Here is a 23,701-nt window from a genome sequence, read left to right on the forward strand (position 1 = left end):
CACCACCCCTATTTCAAATCTAACATATTGTATCTCAACCATCCACTTCCAAATCATCAACCATAGCAAATCTTTCCCTTCCATCTCAACCATCCACTTCAATTACCTCAATTTAGGTTTTGAGAATAAACAAATACTACAATTTAATTTTTGTAGCAAAATTAAGTTTGGTTTTTTAGAGTTTTACTCAATTTAGTCATGCATATATATAAAGGGGAGGGTCAAATGTTTTTGGAGGTGAAAAAAATACATGATTTAGGAGCGAAAGTTACAAGTTGTGGGCCCCTTTGACGTTTTAGTTAATTTTTTCGTCATAATTTGAAATAGGGGTGGTGCAATTAAAAATTTAGATACTTAAAAGGTGGTTTAATTAAAAAAAAAAAAACATAAAAGGTGGTTTTTTCAAAAAAAGTTGAACATAAAAGGTGGTTTTTACCAATTTTACCAGGAAATAACTACGAATGTCTACTAAATAGATCCTTTGTAAATTTATCCCCCGTGGAGTTGAGGGTCGTGAATAATTTGACCGAAAAAAAATAAAAAAAAAAATAAAAAACACAAATAAATTGATTAATATTAAAAGTTATACAGCTAAAAAAAAACCAAAATACTCCATCATACAATCCGGAGAAATGAACTTTTAATAAAAAAAAAAAAAAAATTACATGTCCCATCTTTTAATTCATTTTTAAAGTGATCGTCAATGACTTCTTCATGATTGGTTTTTTTGGAAAATGGCCACTGATTACACTTATTATTAGCATCAAAAACCAACCCATAATAATAATTGTGTTCACCACATCATTTGACCAATTCCATGCTGAAATCCCATAATTTTCGAGCTAATGTAATATCCTGAGCTTGCTTAGAAGGCTCGGCTAAAGCACAATTATTGAAATATTCACCACTTATGCCTTTTACTTGTGGATGCATAGCCACATAACATGTCGTCGCTGCTCCCTGCATCGAACGAGATTATATGTCATCAAAACAGACGAAACAATATACATACATTGCAAGTTTGATCATGTACTGTGTGTCTCAATTCAAGCCACTTACTTGTGGAATATCTTTGGTGTATTTGACCAAACGCGCAAGCAAAGTAAAAGGACTAAGAGCTGTTCAATTCAAGTAATGTATAATTAAAACTTAACTCCATCCAAAAATACATAGCATAATATAATATAAGCTTCATTTGATTAGAGTATGCAACATCAGTTAGCGAAAAAAGAGATGTACCAATCTTTGTGATGCGAGATAATTGAAGTATATTTGTAGATATATTTCCAGGATGAATTGCATTAGCAGTTATATCAACGCCATCACCCTGACCAACAAAACAAATAATCGTTGTTACACTATCAAACCTGCAGAAGCAGAACAGTCTAATGTATATGTATCATTTGAATCGAGTGCACTAACATCGAATGTGTTACCTTAAGTTGTTTTGCTAGCTCTCTGGCATGTAAGATTATAGCAAGTTTTGATTGACCATATGCACAAAATCTTGAGTACCTGCATAGTACGATTAGTGGATGAGTACAATTAAAGATACAACACTTAAGTCTTAAGTACGCGCATAATTTTATATCCTATGGTTCCCGGCTTCTCTGTGATTTTTAAGAAATCCATGATCATAGTAATGTGTTACCTTGATGGATTGTTGAGTTCATCAAAAAGGATTCCTTCACTGTACGTGTGTCGATGGCCTTCTGATGAAACATAAACAATCCTCCCCTGTATACCACTTTCTAGTACCGTGTTTTTCATGGTGTCTAACAGCAGATTTGTCAGTAGAAAATGACCTGTAGATAATAATGATAAGGCAAATAAGCATAGATAAAATCATGGATATTCATAAGATTTACAAAATGTAGATTGCAATATTATCAACTCCTAATGCAGGACGAAACAGAGAGAAAAGAGGAGAAATGATGGATGCACCGAACATTGCATCCACATATATTCGTATGTTTTTAAACCATCAAACTCCATTACAGTCAAGCAAGCGAAAACCAAAAAAGGTATTTCAGGCCATACGTGAAATATCATGCTTTAAGTTCTACTTTCTTCTTTCAATTTAGCAAGATTGCTCACCCAAGTAATTTATCGCGAATTGCAGTTCTATGCTGTCTTGGGAGAGAGTAAAAGGGCAGCCAAACACTCCTGCATTGTTTCTTATAAAACAAAGGGAGAAATGTTGTTACTACATTGTAAGTAGGAATCTACAATAAGACTTTAGGAAAAGATGGATGGTTTTCTTACATAAGAATATTCAAGGGATGATTAAGGGACTTGAATTCTGATGCAAATTTTCTAATAGATGACATTGAGCTCAAATCCAACTCCATAATGTCAACCTTAGCACTCGGAGTTTCTTCGAGTATTTTAGTCCTAATCTTTGTTCCAGCAGCCATGTTCTTATCCACCATGATAACATGAACACCGCGTAAAGCAAGAACTCGTGATGTTTCTGCACCAATGCCACTCGATGCTCCTGCAGATCATTGTTCAATCGTTTGATGGACTAAAAAGTTAAGTACAATGCAAGAAGGTCTTTTTTTTTTACAATTAGTATAAAGTTTCATTGCATCATATTGCCTAAGGGCTCATTTTTAACTTTTTTGTGTAAAATTTTACACCAAGGCCCTGAGAATACGAGTTACTATACAATCGGAAGGGTCAATGATGCAGACGAGGTTCCATTACACAAATTATTACAATATAACACATAACCAAGCACCATATCTTATTAGGATGGTAATCAAATAGCCAAGAAAACAACAAAATGATCAATTCTGTTTTGACTCTATTGTTAAAGGACCATCTCAACCAAATACCTTTGTGTCACGCTGGCTCTTGATACCATGTTAAAGGACCGTCTCAACCAAAAGCTTTAACTGATGGTTGAAGCCCAGGAATATGTTTTATACACTATCATCTATATATATGAAAAAACAAACTCAAGCAATCAAGAGTTTTAAAAAAATCAAACAAACAAAAGGGAACAAAGAGAGTACGTAGATGGTTACGAGTAAATAGTACCTGTGACAATGGCAGTGAGACCGGCACCATCGATTCCAAGTGTAACCTCTTCTGCTGTTGAAGTCCCAGAAAATTCAGATGCATCTTTCCTTCGAAAAAACCACATTTTGATTAATTATTATTGATTATATTTTTCTTGGGTGTTAGCACGCTAAGTAGAAACTCTTGAAAATGATAATTCCAACGTCGTCTATTATGTCTTTAACAAGGCAGGTCAACAAGCTAGCCTGTGCTGCACGTTAGTTTCGCTGTTGCTTGTAATGTTGACTTAATTATCACGTAGTAATGTAGTACTCGTATTAATATACTACTAAGCATGTTTCACTGTCTTCAATTCTAATTATTTATAAATAATCTACTATATCTATATTATTACAACTAAGTATTACTAGCTACATGCTGATGACATGTGTCCTTTAATTATATAGTTTGACTTACTTGTTTTTCTTTCCAACACCAAAAAATATTGCAAAAATATACTTTTATATTAGCAAGAAAATCTTTGAATTTATACGATTTTAAGGGAATGATTATTTGATTACATATAATATTTGATTGCAATCTCTTTTTTTAATGTTTTTCAAATTATTAGGAGTTTGACAAACTTCTCTAACATACCCATTGCATTAATGTACAGACTACAAATAGAGAATTATTGATGAGGTTGGCGACAATATGATGTATGTATGCTATTATGTATGATCATGAGAAAGATCCTTTTCAAGGATGTTGTACGTATTAATTAAGTTTTATTTTATTTTATTTTATTTATTTATTTTTTTTTTAATTTTTTGTACTATTTGTAACATTGGAGTTTATAAAGCTCCTTTGAATAGCTTAGCAAATTTAATTTATTTCGCGGTTTGTAATAATTTATTTAATTTGTAAGCCGGCTAAAATATTTATTGAGTTTTTTTTTTTTTTTTTTTTTTTTTTTTTTTTTTTTTTTGTTTTTGCATGCTCTCCACTCAACCCCTAAATAAGTATACATAGTTTAATTTAGACAAAGGTCCTAGGGAAATATGATTTACTTGTCTAGCTTGATTGCATTCCTTCTTTTAAGGAGAAAATAATTAATATACACTCCCTCTGTCCCTAATTGTTGCTCCACTTTTCTTTTTAAGGTGTCTTCAAAAGATTGCCTCATACTACTTTTGGCATGTTTTCCCACTTATATTCTCTCTATCTCTCTCCTTATTGATATTTGTGTCAACACATGTGCACCATATTTTGCCCAAACCCTTAATAAAGTGAATTTATGGTTTGGGGCAAACAATTAGGAACAGAGGGAGTATTATATGTGATTACTTGTCTTGGTTCAAGTGGTGATCATTTACAGGGAAGGAAACCGAGCGGCGGATTGGTTGGCCTAGTGCAGCGTCTCTCAAGACTCACAATTAAGTATCATCAATTTCGTGCCAGAAGAGCTTGGGAAGATTCTTCAAGAGGATGCTAGAGGGGTTTCTTTGAGTTCCTCCTTAATTTGTTCTGTTTGTTTGTTTAGTGTAGGGCTGTTTGTTGCTTTTTATTCTGTTTTTTCTTCTGTTTGTTTTTTGGTCTTCTTGGATGTACTGTCCTCTTTTGGATAAAAAAAAAAAAGAAAAAAAAAAAAAAAAAAAAAAAAAACATATGCAAGATTCTCTACCAAAAACTATCTTTGTTGGTGGTAAAAAAAGAAAAAAAAAAGGTTGTTTTTGGGCTTGCCCTTCTTACAAATCAATAATCAAAAACATATTTTGATAAACTCCAAGTACAATATAAGTGCTTTGGGCTTGCCCTTCATACAAATCAATAGTTTCTTGCCAATCAAATACAGTAAGAGTAACCTAAATACTTTGGCCTTGCCCTTCTAGTGCATCCAAAAAATAAATAAAAACATCTTGTTCAACCTTAGTCGTTGAACCGCAGTTTAAGTCAGTTGGGTGATCACACATTAATTGATCAAATCCATGCTGAAGTCCCACAACTTCTGTGCCAAAGTGACATCTTGAGATAGCTTTGAAGGCTTGGCTATTTTACAGTCGCTGAAATATTTACCACTTACGCCTTCCATTTCTGGATTCAAAGCCACATAACATGTTGTTGCTGCTCCCTATAATGAGTTCAGATCATCATGCATCAGGACTCAGGAAATACGAATAAAATTGAATCACATTTTTTTTTTCTTTTTTTTTTTGGTAGTAGTGGTGACCGGCAAATTTAATTTGATCTGTGGTTTAAGGCAACTTACTTGATGTACATCTTTGAAGAAATACTTGCAAAGCCTACGAAAAACACCTGTTCAGAAGAGTAAAGTTAAGCTTACTTAGCATACTTTCCGTAATACTTACATGTATAACAAATAGCCAAATGACTAAATTACAGTTAAGACTTAGGTATTTAGCAGTTTGTTGAATAAACTTTTTCAACGTGGAAAAGCAATACTTACCATCAAAAAAGCTGTTATAGCGGAAAATATTTGTATATATTGTTCCAGGATGAAGAGAATTAGCAGTTATCTGAACTCCGTCATTCTGACAAATTAGAAATAGTGTCAGAAATCTCAGAATAACAACAGATACGTTAGAATAACTGCTGGTAAGGGGTCAACGCGTGATCTATGTATGAATTTTGTCATAAAAGACTACCTTGAAACGTCTTGCTAACTCATTAGCATGCAAATTGTTGGCGAGTTTTGATTGGCAGTATGCAAAGGGGCCGAAATACCTGCACACTAACAACTGTTAGGCGAGCCTACACAGATGAACCGGAAATTCCATTACTAAAAGCTGTTACAACTAGACATCCTAGATAATGTTTATCGCGAAAACATACAAGTACGTTTGGCAAGTGGAACAGTAGGCCTGTCCAAGCCAGTAGTCATCTATTACAAGAGATTGAATCCAGAAAACCAGACCAGCATTATTACATGCACCCTACAACAGCCCTAAGGAATTAATTTAATGTATTACCCTTTTGAATCGTTGAGTGTATCAAAATGAATTCCTGCACGAGTTGGGTAATCATGAGCTTTGGATGAAACAATAACAATTCTCCCCTCTTTACCACTTTCCAGTGCAGTGCTTTTCATAGTGTCCAACAGCAAATGTACCAGAAGAAAATGACCTGCAGATGGTTATAGACCTTATAGTAAATATCATGACTATAGCCTATCAAGGACTACAATCTACGAGTATAATACTGCAAGTTAAAATATATATCTAAGAAATGTCCGATTTATAAACTTTTTGCTTGGATAATCTAAGAAACACCACTAATCTTTGTGTCAAGCTAACTAACAGCAACACTCACCCAAGTGATTTGTTGCGAATTGCAGTTCTATGTTGTCTTTGGAGAGAGTAAAAGGGGAGCCAAAAACTCCTGCATTGTTTCTAAGAATAACCGGAAAATTCAATAAACTGCTGCATTAGTTTCTTTAATAAACCTTAAGCATATGCATAGCAATGACTAGGCAAAGCAACAAGAGAAATGTATTAAACAAAGAAAACATATGCCTAAGTTCTTACATTATAATATTGAGGGGATAATTAGAGGACTTGTACTCTGATGCGAATTTTCTAACAGATGCCATTGAGCTCAAATCTAACTCCATTATATCAATTTTAGCACTAGGAATTTCATCAAGTATTTTAGCCTTGATATTTTTTCCACCAGCAATATTCCTAATCGCCATGATAACATGAACACCACGTAAAGCAAGAACACGCGTTGTTTCAACACCCAAGCCACTTGATGCTCCTGCAAGATATAGTTGAATTGATTAGCTGAGTTCAAATTTTGTGTCCAACACAGTTACACAGGTAAGGTAATAATTAGCTTGTCAAAATATATGTTGTAAAACAAACCTGTAACAATGGCAGTAAGGCCGGTACCATCGATTCCATGAGTAACTTCCTCTGCTGTTGAGGACCCAGAAAATCTAGATGATTTTTTTCTTCCAAAAAACCACATTTTGATTACCTCTCTTGATTATAATTGTACTTGTAATTGTAGTAACCTGAATAGAGGTCAACTCTTCCAACTATATATAATGGTGGTAATATTATTCATACTATTATTAATTATAATTAGCTTATTAATATCAGACCACGTTTACGTAAACAATGAAAAAAAAAAAAAAATGCATTTCATCATCTTTTGCCAGCTAGCTGTTTCAAGTTTAGTTATAACGGACTATCACACAAATTATATTTAACTAAGAACAATACTTTAATATATCACCAGAGTATTACTAGATCAATGATCAAATCCATGGTGAAATCCCGCAATTCCCGATCCACGCCTGAGTCTACATCTTGAGCTTACTCGTGGAGCACCTTTGAGGACAAATTTGCTTAGCACGTGAAACATGCCTGTCCAATTTAACTAAACAAATCTCTATTCAAAATAATTAAATTAAACCAACGAACCGGAATTAAATGCACCTCTAGGCTCTAACTCATCAATTATTCCGAGGGATCAGGAAGACATTACACATGTTCCTTGATGGATCACTGAGTTTTATCAAAATGGATTTCTTCTGAATGTAATTTGATGACATACTAATAGTCATTAACGATTATTCCATCTCTATCAATTCATTATTAGTAGCAATATAATAACATATTCAATATACTTATAAAAAAGTTTGCATTACCAAAGAAATTGTCAAAAAACCTATCATACATGTTCAGGCTGATCACACATGAATTCTTTAATTGTTGCTTCCCAAATGGACCGTATAGGTTGAAAGGATTAGAGTATTTGCATTACATTACTAAAGGCCAAGATATATTTATATAATACAAGTAAATCTTTGACAAAAGATATTGAGTACAGCCAGAAGATTACAAAGGATACCCACGAATTGCACGAGCAATAATTTGATCTGATGCAGTTATTCTCGGCAGAATTATAGAAATGATATATTAGTTGAAGATTATATCAAGATTTTTTCATTATATTATTTCTAACAAAGATTATACTTCAATGGTGATTGATCAAGTTTACCCATATGTTAGTTAGTTGCAAGTACACAGTCATTATTCTAAACAAGAAAAACATACATTAGAGGATTCAGAGGATGTTCAGAAGACTTGTCATCTGATGCAAAATTCTAACAGATGCCATTGAGCTCAAATACTCCAAGTATCAACCTTTAGACCCAGAACTTTGTCCTTGTTAGTCCTAACTCTGTTCCAGCAGCACGCCATATCCTTATCCGCCATGATAACATGATCAGCAGGATGCACAAACTCGATCTGCCCCTGCAAATTAAAGTTTATAAAGAGAGAATGTGCCTTTACCGAATCTTATGAATTGAAGTAAAGCCCATAAAGAGAGAATGCACAAGCTCAAATACTGAATCTTATGAATTAAAGTAAAGCCCATAAAATTTAAAATAAATTATTTGAATACGAAGTATATTAAAATATCAGTTTTATACAAAAATATACGTATACATAGACACATAGTAGTACCAAACAAACCTGTAACAATGGCAGCGAGGCCAGTAGCGAAAATGTCATGGACAACTTCTTGAAGTCTTTTTAACTCTTGAGAGTGTCTGAATGGAGGCAATTTAGTCTTTGGAAACTCCTCCAATCAACCTCACATGGCGATCATCTTGTTGGAATGTACATCAGCAAGATAGCCCTGAATGATGATTGGAGATGAATCACTTTAACCAAAAATCTTAGACAGCAGGTATAATCCTAGTATTGCAATTCCCATATGTAAAATTGTTAATTCATCTACGGCAAAAATTATGATCTATTTCACTCCTAACAAACATTTGAGCTTCAAATGGTCACCAAAGACATGTACATTAGAATTTGAACATGATTAAAACCAACGCGATGTAACTAACAATCAGAAAATCTCATTTACAGTAACAGTTGACCGATACTAGCTAAAAGGAAGTCAAAGTATTTGTTAATTATGAATATTTCTCCACATCTACATTACCCTCTAGAGTTTGGATTTATATAAACATGTTTTGCTATCTATAAAATCCATGTTTCCCTATAACATGCATTAGAGATTTAGGATCAATAAGGATCCTTACTCCCTTAACTAACTCATCAAATTGCCCCTTCTCAACAACCTATAACGCTAGTCACTACTCCGTCTCCTACTGGGGCTATCAGCATTGCTAAGGGTGTAGGACAAATCATTGCACCCACGAGCCTTTAAACTGAGGCAAAGGATTGACCGTCGTCTCTGTTTGAGGAGCTACCTGACATGGGTTGCAGCAGTGCCAGTTAGGCCCAGTGCTTGCCCCTGGGTACTTACATTAGCTCTACCTTCTTTGCAGCTTTTGCCAGAAGAAATGCTGCTGCTATCATGTTGTAACTTATTTTATCTAGGTTTCTCAAGTTTCCTTCAATATTACAATTGAAAAAATTACATAGTTTTAGCACAAAGTGAAGTGTCGGAGTCCATACACATGTCAGAGTGTTGAGGATCCAACATGGGTACATAAGGTGAAATGAAGAGTCCGAGTAATATAGGTCATAAATGGATTATATATGCTAGAATTTGATATCCATTTGCATTCTAATTCAACACACTACATTATGAAATCTTGCATGAGTTGCATCCCATAAACTATCAAAATTATAAAACTTAATACTTTGATCATTTCCGCAGCAAATATCTTATGGACCTAGGTAAGTGGTCATAATTTGTGGGAATGTGAATAAATTACTCACACAACATAACCTAACCTGAGTATTAATCACCACATGTACATTAAACACAAAATTCGACATAAATTCATTAACATTACCACAATTTATGACCCAAAATCAAAAGGGGCCATGATAATAAAGTATTACTCCATAACAATATTTTTAAAAGGTGACAAATTCATGTGAGATAAGAATCATCTTGGCATGACACATTTGAATGAACAACATAACCAAGGAACTTATATCAGCAATAAATTATCAAGAAATTGAGTTTAAAATTTTGGAGGATTAGAAAGAATTGGGCAATTAATCCCTCAAATAAAGAAAAGGGTTAGTATTAATTGAAAAAAAAAACAAAGAATTGAGAGATTAATTGAGAGTTAGAGAGAGGAAGAACGAATGGGTTGAAAAGGGCTGACCTTTGAATGGTAGATATCGTTGAAAGTGAGGGAGGTGGCGTTGGTTCGGCTGTCAGCAACAGAAGATGCGAAGTGAAACGAAAGTGTTATGTTGTCCGATCTCTCCTGTGGATTTGTGGCGGCAAAGTTTCAACCTTTTTTTCCTACGGACTACTTAATTTGCAAAATTAGCCCTACACGCTAATTAAGTGCAACCAACACTCCAAACTTTAACCCGTAGTTAATAATCAATACACCATAACATTGAGACAATCTCATTTTTACTTTTAGTTACTCAACACACAAGTTGCAATACTCTAAAACCTAACAAATAAACTTCTCAAAGACTCCTAATACTTGGGCTAAAAAAACTACGGACCTGTTCTCTTCAGCTTAATTCCAGTTCAGTTCAGCTCCTATCAGTTCAGTTAATGAGAACATACCCTATATATTTTGCTATCATACTAAATGGACTTCTGTACACAAAAAGGGATCTATAATAGTTACTACCTCCGTTTTTATTTAGTTGACACGTTTTGACTTTAGCACTATTCACACACCTCCCTTTGACCATGTTTTGTGCTTTGTACGTAATGAAAAATATAGTCATGTGGGATCTTATTAGATTCGTCACGTTCTATACTTTTAAAATATCAACTTTTCATAATTTTTGCTTATCGATAATTAAAGATATTAATGATTTAATAAGTGCATTGACAAACGTGACTAAAGAAACGTGTAACTAAAAAGAAACATGAAAGAAACTTAATTATGGTTATTTTACTCACAATTGTCACAAAGACATGTTAAAGTAACAAAAATTAAAAAATAATAAAAAAATAATTAAAAAAAAGATTTTCAAAGAAACCCCGACACTTGAACAATATAACTATAGTACTTCCTCTGTTCTTTTTTACTTGACCTGTTTCTTTTATCACGCTTGCCAATGCAAAACTTTAACGATCAATAACTTTAATTCTCCATTAGTAAAAATTACAAAAGTTACATATTATGATAATACTTATTAAGACGAATTCAAAAAAATCTCACATGAATATGTTTTTCCTAACATACTATTCACAAAAGACGGTCAAAAGAGGGGTGGTGAATAGTGTAAAAGTCAAAGTAGGTCAAGTAAAAAAGAACGGAGGAAGTATATGTAAGTTGTTTCTAAACAAGACTGTAAAAAAAAATGGGCTTCTCTCGTATAAAGAGATTCATAACGCAACAAAATTGGAATACATGTAAATGAAAGCTTTATGCTATGTTTTATGCTAATACTCTTTAATATGGGTAATAATTAGCCATATAAACTAACAATCTAACTCAAACTTGCTCATTAAGAGTATTAAACTGGTTGAATTAAGGTTGCTTTGACTTGACTCAAAGCGACACTGTTTAAATAGTAAACATACTACACTATAGTCAAAGTATATATAAATGATAATAAAAAAAATAAAAAATAATAATAAATTTCGCATATAAAAAAAAGTAACAAGTAAGTGTCACCAAATTACATTTTATGCTCTGTATATGTAGCAATATTACATACAAACTAATCGTTTATTTAGTATCTTGCATTTCAAGTAAATATAACATATAAATGTACATGCATCAGATTACTTTAGATTATGTCAAATCATTTCAAATCGGGTTACTTCAGATTATGTCCAATCATTTGAATCGGGTCGGTTTTTGACACCTAAGTACTAGATTGCACAAGATAGAACACACGAGTAACACCTACAGTAGAAACAAACCCAGTTGTTCACCCTCTGAAATTCTTCCCCAAATTTGCTACCCTTCATTTCTTCTTCGATCTCTTTCTCTCTCCTCCCCACACTCTCTTTTTGCCACCAACTCCACTCCATCTTCGCCGCCGTCAATTCCTCCATTTCTTCGCCGCCGGCGTATGCTTTTCGCCGGACTTCATCTCCCATTTCTCATTTCAAGGTCATTTCAACTATTTCATTCTTTCTAATTACTCGCAATTTGATTGATTATTTAACATAATTTACTTTTAATTCATTAATTATCTTGTTTTAATTGTATCTAGTTCATCGTTTTTCCTGATTAATTTGCAAATTTACGCCAATTTGAGCTTTTTATAGTTAATTTATTTATTTTATCAATTTAAAGGTGCCATTTTGAAGTGTTTGGTTGTTCAATTGATAAAATGAACTTGTATTGAATATGTTGGTGTTACTGTTGAGACGGTTTTTGATTGAATTGAGCTCTTTTTCTCGATTTTTAGTGTTTTTGTTTGCCGGTGTTTATTTGTAAATGTTATTAATTTAGTGTTGGATTTTGATTCATTTTGTTGATTGAGAAGTATGGTAGTTGAACTAGTAATCATCGATTGTTGGGTTGATGAAAATGGACAAATGGTTATGGGTTTAGCATATTGATCTTACTCTTGAGACTGTTGTTATATGTTACTGTTTGTGAAATGGATTTTTGGGTGTGATTTTGACTTGATTAAAGAATTGTTTATGCTTTTTAATTGTCAAACGTGAACATAATATGAAAAGAACATATTTTAATGGGATATGCCTCTATTTGCTGAAAATTTGAAGCTTGCCGAAAACTTAAAACTAGAAGGTGTAGTCACATATCGAAATGAAGATTCGTAGGATGCAAGCAGGATTGTGTGTCCACGCAAAGGAGCTTTTGAAACATAACTCGTTTTAAAGCATTTTCTTATCAAATATCGGAAATTTTTTATTGTGGATGTGAAACTTAGCTTCACAAATCACAAGATGGTAAATCTAGTGGCTTGTGCATACTGGAAGATAGGGCAATATGGAACCTTTTTTAGATTGTTCAATTTGCTGTAATCTAAAATAGTTCTTAATTACATGATGACAGGGCCAGATGAAACCTTCTTTTAAGATTGTTTGGTTTGCTCTAATTTGAAGTAGTTCTTAAATATTCACCTACTGTATTATCAAATGCATGTTGCTATTAGGTGTGACAGTAAAGAAAAGGATTCATTTTTATTGGTATTATTTTGGCAATTTTGAGCACTTGGAAGATGTAAATATACTCTTTTTATTTATTTATTTATTTTTTTAAGGCTGATAATAGGTGACCAAATGTGGCTGAAAATGAATGGCTATTGTGCTTGATATGGCCATGAGGGAATTAAGTGGTATGCATAATTTTCATTACTACACCAAAAACTTGCAGTTTTTCTGAAAAATTTGCTGATTAATAAAGATATCTTAGTATACTTTTAAACAAGTTTTCAAAACAAGGTTTAGGATCTCTGAATGAGGATTGCTTTGTCACTTACTGCTAGCTAAAGGTACCAACTTGTAAAATGAACTGGGTAATAAGCCAAAAACTAAAGCTATATTGGAACTTCAGAAGTTATCTGAATCATATGAAAGGAACATATCCCATGCATGTGTTTCTTTTGTTTTTCTATCGAATGACCTATGCACATGGATTCACCAGCATACAAAACCTTGATATTGATGTCCTGCTTGTCTCATTTGCAGGAGTACTGTGTCAGGTGTCATGGTCACATCCTTTCCTTGTTCAAGGCTGGGTGACATAGTGGGTGAAAGTTGTGAACAAGGAATTAAGACTTTTATAGCCATAATAAAGTTCATTGTGTGAAGGGGAATAAAGACAACTATATTTCGAATTGGTGGTTGCTTTTCTAAGTTTCTTCTTACAAGAAATTAGGGACTATTTTCATCATCAAGCTACACATAAGGGTATAGTCTAATGCCAGAAGGAGCAATGGCAGTGGTAAAATCAGAGGTATGTTCAATAACTTGTCTGTAGGCCATCCCAGCCTTTTTGGAGGCTGTGTGCAAATAAGGAGTATAATATCTGGCCTTCCATTCAAATTACCATTTAAAAGAAATAGAAATTCTAAATTCATCATTGCTCTGCAAAAACAAGCTTTTACACTCCCAGCTTAGAAATAAAGCTCCTTGCTATGGCTATTCAATTTTTTTTTTTTATTTATTTAAAAAAAAAAAAAAAAAAAAAACAAAGCCCTTGTTTTATCCCCACCCAAAGAACAAATTATTAATGTTGTAATCACCAAAAATGAAATACAAGTATAAAGGCATTACTTATGGACTATGTCTAAAAATGAAATGTATAAGGAATTTTATTTATGGTTGTGGAATAGGGATAATAGGCATTGATTGCTTTTTCAAAAAAAATGGTAAAATTAAGGTAATCAATGGGAATTTGAACATGCAGACCTTTGTTTTGTACTTCGTATCTTAAAGCACTAAACCCTTGTGCCACATTTTGTAAATATGTCTATTAATTGCAGTATATATATTATTTACAGTATATATTTCTACTGATTGAGGCCCCAATCAAATTTGGGCCCTTTGTGCTGCACCGGCTAAGGGCCAGCCTTGTCAATATCATCATTTGCTTGCCAAAAGATGGGCTATTTTATAGTAACTTGTAGGTCCTTTACTCTGAAGGTTTTTTTTTTTTTTTTTTTTTCCCCTTCTAAATTACAATTGGTTTGTGATTATATTAATACAGTTGATGATTTTAAAACAAATTTTATTTGTCCCATTTCTAAATTAATGGGAGACATGCCTTGATTATTTATATTTCTACTGTAGCTTTAGAAATTGATGGAAGAAAACATATACTGTGACACAAATTTTTGCTGTCTCGAGTGGATGTTTCTTTAGTCATCCCTAGGATCTGATTTGTGATTTCATTCTTGCAGATGAAGTCGTATGTTTGGCTACAGACTGCTGATGGGTCAATTCAGCAAGTTGAGGAAGAAGTTGCTATGTTTTGCCCCATTATATGCCGAGAAATACTTCAAAAAGGCATGGGGTCCTCCAAATTAAATGCTATTGTACTTCCAGAACGGGTTAATCCAGCAACCCTGGGTTTAATTCTGGATTATTGTCGATTTCATCAAGTGCCTGGCCACTCTATTAAGGTGTTTTATTGTGGAATAATATTGTGCTTAAGTTGCTAAGTAGATTTCATTTTGTTTGTTTCATTCTATTTTAATGATTAGGCATGAATAACATCTTATGTCTTGTACTAGAGGCTATTTGACTTATTTTCTTCCCTTCTTTGTTTATCTTAGGAGCGGAAGGCATTTGATGATAGATTTATCAGATTAGATACCAAAAAATTATGCGAGTTAACATCTGCTGCTGATAGCCTTCAATTAAAACCTTTGGTTGATCTTACAAGCCGCACACTTGCTCGAATAATTGAAGGAAAGACTCCAGAGGAGATACGTGAGATATTCAATTTACCTGATGATCTTACAGAGGTTAATTTTTGTTGGTAGCAAGACAAATTTGTATAGATCATGTGTCTTACTTTGTGTTGACATAAAGTTGATTGTGTATCACAGGAAGAGAAGTTGGAGCCTTTAAAAAATGTGACTGATGATCCTCGCATTCGACTGCTGAATCGATTATATGCTAGAAAGAGGAAGGAATTGAAAGAAAGAGAACAGAAGAAGGTGCTTACATGTCTTTATTTTTCTACTCTATTTATGATTTTCGAATCACTAGCTATGGTTAAGGAAGCTGGATTTATGAACCATGATATTAGAATTTTGATTTAAGGGGTGTGATACACCTATGGTCTCTCACTTGCTCCTGCCTATATGGGGTACACAATTTCATCGAGATTAGACTGGGGTTTCAGATGTACTGCAATCTAAAAAAAATAAAATACCATCATACCTAATTCGTTGCACCGCTTTTTGATGAAAACCATTTGAAATGTAGAGACTATGTATCTAATTTTGTATAAGATAACATTTCGTGGCGTTCGTACTTGTTTGCAGCTTCCTCAGCGTTATTGGGGTTGATTCATGTTTATCATGCCTGGTGGGAAAATTCTATTTAACTAGGCTCTAGGGCATACTGATATTTGTTTACATACGAATGGCAATATGGATGCTTATGAGTACCAATATTTGGCTGCATGGGTCACCACCTTTAATTAATGATCAGAATCTTGTTTTATAAAGCTGTTTGCATTATGACATGTGAATTGAGAAAGTGTGTAAAAGTTTGTATCTTAATGTTTAATTATAATTTCAGTTTTGACATGCTGAGCATTAATATCTTTTGTGTGTTCTGTCATGTATTTCAGGTTGAAGTTGAAGAAGAGCATGTTGATAAACGCTCTGTTGAAGATCTTTTGTCATTTATAAATGGTGGAGAGAACGGTAAAATTGTAACTTATGTTTGTTTATAGTTTAACGCATGCTTATTAATTGGTATGAAGAAGCCTCTAAGGAAACTGAGTGCACAATTTGTGATCTACCTTAAACTATTTGGTGTTGCCATGTGTGAGAGCCTGAGAGGCATCCTCTGAGAATTTTGAGCTGCAATTAATTTTGTCGCCTCTCTTTGTTGTTTCTTCTTACTTTCTTTAAATTTGTTTATAACTAAGTGGTAAGAGTGACTTGATGTGAGAGTTTGGTGAGTTTCTTTGGTAACTGTAAGTCTTGCCCAGTTTCTTTTGGTGGGGGATGAGGGTTGCAGATTAATTGGGTAACTGAGAGAGCCTTGTTCATCTTGAACGGACGAGCAAGAGTCTATCCAACCCTTCTAGGTGATCTATTGTGTAAAAGAGGTTTGACTTGAACATAGTCTTTTTGTTTGAGTATGCTTACAATAAAATTTGGCTGTTTTCTCATTACCTCATTTGATAAACTTTGTCAGTTTAGTACTATGAAAATGTATTACTACTGTTATGAAATAGAAGATATGCAGTAATGTTATATTAAAACTATGCCACATTGTTGGTTTAATTTTTTAGATTATATTGGTTATGATTCTTTTGAAGCTTTTCCATTAAAATGTTAGATGTACCTGCAGTTTGATATACTCTGGAATTTAGAAAGTGTGTTTATGTTTTGGGTTTTGTATTAATGTCTTATGAGCTCACATCGATTTAACTTTAGTCCACAATCTTTATCTGGGTTTGCCACGCAGATTCAAAAGGAGCTAAAACTAATAAAAGCAAAAAGAAAAATCGTCGGAAGAAAACGCACTCTAAATTGTCCTCAAACAGTGAAAATGGAGATCACAAGGTTACTGACCTCCCTTTTCTTCATTTCTATCTGTCCTACACTCCTACTAATGTATACTTGTTTGCTTGTGATAATCAGGTGGCTAATGGTATATCCCATATTTATGAAAATGGCAAAGCTAATGATGGAATGGTGTTGGATTCTGGTCCTAGTTCGGGATCGTTGGATCCTTTGAGCTCTTTTTCACCTAAGCTTGACTTTGATGAGGCTGATATTGATGATGAGCTGGATCCAGCAATGAAGGAAGAACTTGACAGGTTTGTAGGAAATTTGGCATGCATCCATGATTAACTTTTTTGCTTAATTGCTACACTCATTGTGCTATACAATCAGAATATGATTCTATTGACCCAAGTAAACAGAAGTTTTTGGGTAAAACTAAAATCCATTTTTGTAAAAATTTTGTTTGGGTATTGCTGGGAACATCCCATTCTGGGAATTATTCAGCATTATTCAACTAGAAATAAATTCTTCCAGCAACATTTTATAGCATGCAAATTCTTCCATCAACTTTTGGATTCATTCTACCATTGATTCAAATGGTCAAACAAGATGATGGGATTCCATTCCCTTATTGGCCTCAAATAGAACGTCCAGCCATCAAAATTTTCATGATTTCTTAAAAATGTAGTTTGATTTTCTTAACCCTAGAAAGAACTATAACTTTTTAAAACATGTTTGAAAGAAACATGTTTGCGATGATATTTATTTCTTCCAAGAAAAACCAACAAACATGAACATTATGACATACAACTTTACAAGTTACAACTGAAGTTCTGGAGAAAAGCTGGGTCCCATTTTACTTATTTTAAGTTAAGTTTTCTTGATAAGCCTAGATAAATTAGCAGCAGTCGAGAGTACGATTTGATGAATTCAGGAGAAAGAATAAGACCCTGAACTGGGAAAGGAAATTGAGCTGCTGGGGCATCCCACTGTCATTTCAAATTTTAAATGTGCAGATCTGCATTGCTCCAGCACAATAATCTGCATCAAATGCTACTCAAACATTTGTTTCATGTAGAAGTATTCATTCATTAGTTTACTTGTCAAACACAATGACTTGATCTTATTTCTTGTGTACCCTTTTACTATAGGGAGGTGGAGGACTTTGCTCGGAGATTGAATTCAGATTGGCCTGAAAGAATGCAAGAGATTCTTTCTTTGGGCCGTGGAAAACGACTTGCCCCCATATCTGCAAGTGGCAATGGCTCTACACAAAGATATACAGGTTAGTCGTTGTAGTGTTTTGGAGGGATGTGATTGTGTCTTGACGTGTTCTTTCTGGGCTTCTGGCTGAAACAGTTCATTTATGTAACCAGGTTTACAACAAAGATAATAATGACATGAGAGAGGCTGTGCTCCTCTCTGTGGGTTAGCTATTCGTCCTAAGCGTGTGCATATATTTATATCTTGCACGCTGTATTTGCCATGCTTAAGCGATGGAAAATGGGCGGTTAGGCTATTAGTTGCAAAAATTTGTATATTGTTGAGGTTGGGAAATAACTTGGTTCTGAACATTTGTATACCTGCAGTTACACCATAGGCTCATAGATTTGTTCTTTGCACATTTTTCCCCTGGATTTTAAGTGTCCCTTCTATTTATTTTTTATTTTATTTATACAAGTTCGTGAGTTTCTTGTTGAATGCAATGCTTTCTGTATCTGTTTGAACTAGCAAATGTTTTAACACATACCAGAAAATCATCGACTGTAAATCTATCTTTCCATTTTTAGATTTTTATTTGTATAATCGTCTTCAGATATTCTTGAGAATCAGAAAAAATTAGCCATCTTGTTGCACAGGACTCATCGATCATGATTCATGAAATGTATTTAGTTATAAAATTTGTCAATAACATCTTTAATATGCACCTTAAGTCCTTAAGTGATAATTTCATTCCAAGTTTATTATTTTTGGAATGAGTGAGATCATAGTTTGAATAGCTAAAATTTGCATAAAAGCATACATACAAATCAAGCCTATTTCTTTGGGATATGATTCTGCTACTTATACAGAGTTGTACTATGATACAAATTATTGAAAAAAATATATATCATGTACACCTTAGCTTGAAAAAACTATACAACACATTACATATACCACAACGGTTGATCACAAACAAGCCGAGTTCAACCCACCAAATTCGAGTTATTTAGATCTGATCGACCTAAGACTACTGCTCATAAAATCTTATTCACTACCCATCCATTTTCTTGAGTCGAGTCAGTTTTTTGACATCTCTTTTCTTGAGTCGAGTCAGTTTTTGACATCTCTTAATCCTCCTTGGAAGTAGTGGTTGAACCATTAGCAGAGTAATATTTCTTAAATGATCTAGGAAGATAAACAGGCAACAAAAACCCAAACAAATTATAAGACCACAATGTAACATTAGCAACAGCAAGAGCTCTTCCAACCCACAACCTAGCATAAGACCCACCATTCCAACCTTCACCACCCTTCATCATCTCCTCCATTAGCCACTCTTTCAGCGTGATCAACCTACACGAGTTGAAAAATACGGGTATAAAAACCCGAATAGGCAACGAAAACCGATCCGAAACCGAAACACCTTCCATAAAAACCTGACTTGCTAGTAAAAAAACATGAGGAGCAGCTGCTTTGATCCCTTCTTTATCACCCTCTAATATACCATGAGAAATATACAAAATGGGTAAAAACAACCCAATAACCGCGGCGAAAAGGATGTAGAACCCAAGTATCTTGCTATTCGGGTCGAAAACGGGTTTTTGTTGGGTGGTAAATATTTGAGTAGGGAAGGCAAATTTGGAGAGAAAGAACATGTAAATAACAGAGAAAATAAAAACACCAAAATCTTCAAAACTAACCATACCACTAGCTGCTAATACAATCATAATGACTAAACAGTTTAACTGGCGTAAAGTTAAGAAGAAAATTTTGCCAGTTTTTTTGGGGTTTTTTGATGTTAAATTTGGGGATGTTTCATGGGTTTGTTCTTCTTTTGGGAAGGTTATATCACCGGTTGGACCAACTCCACCTGACATATTTAAGATTAAGAAAAAGATGTGAAATTTTGAGAGGTTTTTTTGGGATGAAGAAATGGTGGAAATTAGAGTTTTCTGGGTTGTAAAAGGACGAGAGAAAGAGATGAACAAGGGTTGTGAGAAGAAGACAAGTGGTGAGGAAAGAGTATTGTTGTGTGGATAGAAGAACACAAGACGTGGTATACAACGAGGAATTCATGTTGTCTTATTAACATACAAAGTGTTTTTTAGGAGTTGTTAATATTGGCTATTTGGGATCTTAAAAGTGGCTACTTTGGTAGGAACACGATTGTGGCCCGAGTTGTAAATACGTATGAGTAGTGAGGTTAACATTAGTAATTGATACTAAATCTTTTGAATTTTGTACGTGTTAAAAAGAGTAGATACATATGTGAATAATAAATTGATCGAGGTTGTCCACATCTATCCCTATTCATCACATAGAACTTTTCAAAAATAACAAAAAACCCATATATAAAATCAATTAATCACAAAACAAGAAAGTATGAACTTATACATCTTATTCTCAAATATAAACTTTTGATACAGTACTAAAGAAAATACATCGGGTAATACAATATGTGCATCAAACAGCTTATAAGGCCCTTTGAAAGGGAGAGAAAAGGTATGGAAATCCTTACCCTAAAGTGTAGGATCTCTAGCGAGATTTGATCCCACAACCTTACGATTGTGAGATACAAACCTTTCCACTAGATCAAGCTTTGGTAGCTTTCAATTAAGTATTGGATCAATAGATAAAATACTATACATACTAACATCAAAACACTCCCCATCAAATACAGCATAATGTCTTAGGACACCTTCCTTGGTGAAACCCACCTTTTGGAGCACCCTCTCAGACGCCGTGTTTCCGGAACCAACAAGAGCTTGAATCCTAACAAGGTGAGTAAACTTATGAAAAGCAGAAGAGACAGCCATTCTCAAGGCAGTAGGGGAGATGCCTCGGCCCCAATATTCGCGGCCTATAGCATAGGATAGTTCAGCTCTACCCCTTTCAAAGTCATACTTACCAGGTTGCAATTCGAGTGCAACGAAGCCAATGGCACGGCCATCCAAGCAGATGGCTTGGTACCATGGATGGTTAATGACCACTTGTTTGAAATAGCTTACAACATCTTCCCTTGAAGAGTTTGGTTTTATCCAAAGTTGCAATAGGATGTATTCAAGCACTTCTGAGTTACAAGCCCATTGCATAAAATCATCCACATCGGATAGTTGGTATGGCCTAAGGGTGATTTTTGACATTTCAAAAATATGATTTTTTGACAATATTCACCTCAATCTCATATCTCATTCATTCATCAAAGATTAGTATATATAATACACATATTATGTGTCCCTTGGAGAACAAGGCACTGTCTTTTCCAAAACAAAACAAAAAAAAAAAAAAAAAAAAAAAAAAAAAAGGCACTGTTGCTATCAAGATTCTATACTAGCTCAAAGATAGAAATCAATCCCAATGACTTAGAAAATTCCTGCGTACACCTTGTTGGAAAAATGCACCTGGGTGTAGGAACCACGCATGACTTTTCCGAAGTTATTGGTGCCTTGAATTTTCACATTTGTAATGTACTTTTATTGTCAAAGAATGGACTATGTTTGTAATTGTGGCAGTTTCATTTGTTCTATATGTTATTAAAAAGCACGAAGAGTAATTATATTTGCATTTACAATTGATGGTTGTCAACTAATTAATCAACTATAAAATTTGGAGAGAAAGAACATGTACATAACAGAGAACATAAAAACACCAAAATCTTCAAGACTAACCATACCACTAGCAGCTAATACAATCATAATGACTAAACAATTTGACTGGCGTAAAGTTAAGAAGAAAAGTTTCATGTTAAATTTGGGGATGTTTCAAGGGTTTGTTCATCTTTTGGGAAGGTTATGTCACCGGTTGGACCAACTCCACCTGACATTATTAAGGGCCTGTTCTCATTGACTGAACTGAGCTGAACTGAACTGAGCTGAGCTGAACTGAACTAAATTGAACTGATATGAATATTTTATAAGAGAAGGAAATTAGGAGCTGAAGTGAGCTGAGCTGAGCTGAGCTGAACTGAACGGAACTGAACTGAACTCAACTGAACTGAACCGAACTGAATTTCAACGGAAAAAACAGGCCCTAAGATTAACAAAATGATGTGAAATTTTGAGAGGTTTTTTTGGGATGAAGAAATGATGGAGATTAGAGTTTTCTGGGCTGTAAAGGGTTGAGAGAAAGAGATGAACAAGGGTTGTGAGAGGAAGACAAGTGGTGAGGATAGAAGAACACAAGACGTGGTATACAAAGAGGAATTCATGTTGTCTTATTAACATACAAGTATTTTTTAGGAGTTGTTAATATGGGCAATTTGGGATCTTAAAGGTGGCTACTTTGGTAGAACAGAAGAACACGGTTGTGGGCCTTGTGGCTTGAGTTTCTAATAAGTTGTAACAGTGTTGTAAAAACGTACGAGTAGTGAAGTTAACATTAGTAATTGATACTAGAATTCTTTAAATTTCGTTCCTAATAAGGTGTAACAGAGTTGTAAACACGTATAAATAGTGAAGTTATCATTAGTAATTGATACTAAAATCCTTTAAATTTTGTACATGTTGAAAAGAGTAGATGTATATATGAATAACCAACCTCTTTCAATATGAAGTTCTCGTTGTCAAAAAAAATAAAAAAAATAAAAAAAAAATCCTCTTTCAATATCTTAGGTGTAAAATAGAGTAGACACATATGTGAACGAATAACAAATTGATTGAGGGTGTCTACATCTAGCCCTATTCACATAGAACTTTTCAAACATAACATAAAACATTAAAAAAAAATTGAAAAAAAAATCTTATTACTTAAATTTTGTTACATTATTACTATTGAAACTTGAAAGTACATCATACATGTGCATCAAGCAACCTATAAGGCCCTATGAAATCGAGAGAAAAGGTATGAGAATTCTAACCCTAAAATGTAGGATCTCTAGCGGAATCTGATCCCACAACTTCACGATTGATTTACTAGATCAAGCTTTGGTAGCTTTCAATTAAGTATTGGATCAGTGGATAAGATACTATACATACTAATATCTAAACACTCCCCATCATGTAACACAGCATAACGTCTTAGGACACCTTCCTTGGTGAAGCCCACCTTTTGGAGCACCCTCTCAGACGCATTGTTTCCGGAACCAACAAGAGCTTGAATCCTAACAAGATGAGTAAACTCATGAAAAGCAGAAGATAGAGCCATTCTCAAGGCAGTAGGGGAGATGCCTTGGCCCCAATATTCGCGGCCTAAAGCATAGGATAGTCCAGCTCTACCCCTATCAAAGTCATACTTACCATGCAATTCGAGCGGGATGAAGCCAATGGCACGGCCATCCAAGCAGATGGCTTGGTACCATGGATGGTTGAGAACCTCTTGTTTGAAATAGCTTACAACTTCTTCCCTTGAAGAGTTGGGTTTTATCCAAAGTTGCAATA

The 23,701-nt window shown here is 34.1% G+C and overlaps 5 protein-coding genes across 6 annotated transcripts; 1 reads left to right on the forward strand and 4 right to left on the reverse strand.

The window, feature by feature from the left end:
- Positions 1-247: 247 nt before the first annotated feature.
- On the reverse strand, positions 248-3,151 carry LOC145606788 (short-chain dehydrogenase TIC 32, chloroplastic-like). The gene is made up of 8 exons (XM_081662618.1): positions 3,046-3,151; positions 2,266-2,497; positions 2,098-2,177; positions 1,652-1,805; positions 1,437-1,515; positions 1,245-1,327; positions 1,060-1,105; positions 248-960 (listed from the first exon to the last, which is right to left on the reverse strand). The coding sequence occupies exons 1-8, from the start codon at positions 3,149-3,151 to the stop codon at positions 802-804; spliced, it is 939 nt and encodes a 312-aa protein (XP_081518744.1). The 3' UTR covers positions 248-801.
- A 1,661-nt stretch (positions 3,152-4,812) lies between these two features.
- On the reverse strand, positions 4,813-7,019 carry LOC145606759 (short-chain dehydrogenase TIC 32, chloroplastic-like). The gene is made up of 8 exons (XM_081662583.1): positions 6,891-7,019; positions 6,552-6,783; positions 6,337-6,416; positions 5,997-6,150; positions 5,673-5,751; positions 5,474-5,558; positions 5,276-5,322; positions 4,813-5,137 (listed from the first exon to the last, which is right to left on the reverse strand). The coding sequence occupies exons 1-8, from the start codon at positions 6,994-6,996 to the stop codon at positions 4,979-4,981; spliced, it is 942 nt and encodes a 313-aa protein (XP_081518709.1). The 5' UTR covers positions 6,997-7,019; the 3' UTR covers positions 4,813-4,978.
- Positions 7,020-11,886: 4,867 nt separating this feature from the next.
- On the forward strand, positions 11,887-18,824 carry LOC145607895 (SKP1-like protein 21). 2 transcript variants are annotated; one of them, XM_081663490.1, is made up of 10 exons: positions 11,887-12,067; positions 13,618-13,885; positions 14,832-15,053; positions 15,207-15,398; positions 15,483-15,593; positions 16,235-16,310; positions 17,083-17,180; positions 17,259-17,437; positions 18,275-18,408; positions 18,500-18,824. In XM_081663490.1, exons 2-10 carry the CDS (start codon positions 13,850-13,852, stop codon positions 18,514-18,516), a joined length of 1,065 nt encoding a protein of 354 aa, XP_081519616.1. In that variant the 5' UTR covers positions 11,887-12,067; positions 13,618-13,849; the 3' UTR covers positions 18,517-18,824. The 2 variants fall into 2 exon arrangements, with proteins under 2 accessions (XP_081519616.1, XP_081519617.1); XM_081663491.1 differs by lacking the exon at positions 13,618-13,885.
- A 241-nt stretch (positions 18,825-19,065) lies between these two features.
- Positions 19,066-20,406, reverse strand: LOC145609016 (uncharacterized). The gene has a single exon (XM_081664593.1). It carries the CDS (start codon positions 20,201-20,203, stop codon positions 19,454-19,456), a length of 750 nt encoding a protein of 249 aa, XP_081520719.1. The 5' UTR covers positions 20,204-20,406; the 3' UTR covers positions 19,066-19,453.
- A 220-nt stretch (positions 20,407-20,626) lies between these two features.
- Positions 20,627-21,469, reverse strand: LOC145607543 (uncharacterized). The gene is made up of 2 exons (XM_081663164.1): positions 20,981-21,469; positions 20,627-20,632 (listed from the first exon to the last, which is right to left on the reverse strand). Exons 1-2 carry the CDS (start codon positions 21,467-21,469, stop codon positions 20,627-20,629), a joined length of 495 nt encoding a protein of 164 aa, XP_081519290.1.
- Positions 21,470-23,701: the final 2,232 nt, after the last annotated feature.

Source organism: Chenopodium album, chromosome 23 (assembly GCF_948465745.1).
Source record: "Chenopodium album chromosome 23, dcCheAlbu1.1, whole genome shotgun sequence".
Taxonomy (NCBI): domain Eukaryota; kingdom Viridiplantae; phylum Streptophyta; class Magnoliopsida; order Caryophyllales; family Amaranthaceae; genus Chenopodium; species Chenopodium album.